The sequence below is a fragment of the Antedon mediterranea genome, chromosome 11, assembly GCF_964355755.1.
Source record: "Antedon mediterranea chromosome 11, ecAntMedi1.1, whole genome shotgun sequence".
Taxonomy (NCBI): Eukaryota; Metazoa; Echinodermata; class Crinoidea; order Comatulida; family Antedonidae; genus Antedon; species Antedon mediterranea.
Window position 1 is genome coordinate 20405732 of NC_092680.1, and position 1941 is coordinate 20407672.

At 32.6% G+C, this 1941-nt stretch overlaps 1 protein-coding gene across 1 annotated transcript; it reads left to right on the forward strand.

The window, feature by feature from the left end:
* The first annotated feature begins 238 nt into the window (after positions 1-238).
* Positions 239-1162, forward strand: LOC140062062 (adrenocorticotropic hormone receptor-like). The gene has a single exon (XM_072108105.1). The coding sequence runs from the start codon at positions 239-241 to the stop codon at positions 1160-1162; it is 924 nt and encodes a 307-aa protein (XP_071964206.1).
* Positions 1163-1941: the final 779 nt, after the last annotated feature.

Sequence of the window (1941 nt, forward strand, 5' to 3'; positions counted from 1 at the left end):
TCAGTACCGTGTTGTGTTACCACAGCAATTATTGCAAACTATCGATTGCCTTTCTCGATTCATTTTTAATTAGACAAATGAAAAACCACAACGAAGCTTAATGTTTATTTTTGAATTTGTCTCTACTCTGCAAAAAAAGTTATTAGTTTACTGTTTGGATTTCTGGTCATAAAGGCCTTTGGAAATTGTGGCTAGGTTTGCCTCTCATATTTTATAAAGTTTATGGTTAATGTACAATATGAGAGGAGACGGAGTTTACGTGGACTATATCAAATCTTTTTCCTTTTCCAAAGACAAAAACTCTTCAGTATTTGATGATCTAAGGGAAAGTTCAGCTGAAATGATTTTGTATCAAATTTTATTCTCTGTTACCGGAATTGCAGGATTATTTTCTAACGGGTTTGTACTTTTCATATTTTTACGCAACAAACGTTTATTGGACAAGAAAAACGCGTTTATTTTCAATCTTGCGTTTGTTGACGCGTTGTATGGAGTGTTCCTCATCTGTATGTGTTTTAGTGGTTCTGTTGGTTTTAGAGGTATAACATTTGCTTGTAACATGACAATGTTGTTATTATCGTGTATTGCATTGGATAGATACATTGCCTTGGTACTGTATCCTCTGACATACCATTCAAAAGTTACATGGAAGCGACTGCGATTATCCATACTTGGCACGTGGATTTCATGCTTTATTTTTACGGTTTGCGAACTTGAAGTTACAAGAATTTCAATAAAAACTGCATTTTTAGCAGGTGCGTTTATTCTTGTTGCGTCGCAAGTACTGATATTATGTCTCTACGGAACTGTATATGTCGCGATTTTGCAACAAGAGAAAAAAGTAGTCGACCAGAAGTTGCGAAGTCGATGCAAACGCGGGAAACAAAGAGCTGCCATTTTTAGCATGCTAGTTGCAAGTTTTATGTTATGCTTTTTACCTCAGATAGTTGCTGTTTTACTGGTGCCCATAAAAGGGTCAGAAAGTCTATTTGAAAAGAAATACTCGCAACTGGTAGTACTTTCAACAATACCACCTGGAATTCGTGCTATGCTGGATCCATTTATATACTGTAGCAAATTACCTGGTATAAAGGAAACTGCTATGAAACTGATGAAAAAAATTAAAAGAAATCAAATTGAAACTACTTCAACTAATCAGTGAATATTTAAAATGTACATTTGATGTTATATTGGAAAAAATGGAAATTATGAACACAAACACCAAGCATAAAAACCAAAACGACAGAGGGAGTAATAAGAAGAATTTATTCCACGCGGTTAGAACATTTTTTTTATTACATACAATCTTCCGAGAATGAGGAAAAGTTACGAAAAAAATCTGGATTTGGAGGCGGATATCTTCTCACCAAATCCTTATTAGATTGAAATTTTGGAAGAATTATTATGATTATCAATTTTTCATGCTATGAAGATTACGTCGCTACTCAGCCTTTCATATATTTCTCTAAACTCTAACCCCACCCCCTTCCTATCTCCTAATTTGGAAATGTATTTGACTAATTTAAAAATAAACTATAGCATAATTATCATTAAAATTAATTCCTCATTTGTTGCAGATGCTGTACCAGCAAATTGTTGAGAGAATGGCATACAATATTATTATATTTACATTTAGTTTGTTTAATGAGGTAAATTACACAAAACTAACATGGTGTAACCACTTTAAAACATTTTATTATTTTCTATCCAGCCGTGAATTTCAAAGTTAAAGATGTATTGTCCCTCAAAAACATGAAAAATGAAGATGAATAAAATCAGACTTTAAATAGACCATTTTGGAATTATAACAAAGTTAATCACTTCTGTAGAAAAAAACCCTGAAAAAACAATGTTTTAAGTTATCTAATGATAAAATAAACGGTTAAATTCAACCAAAAACCCATTGACTGGTAGCCAATTTGACTATTTTTTTGGGTTCAA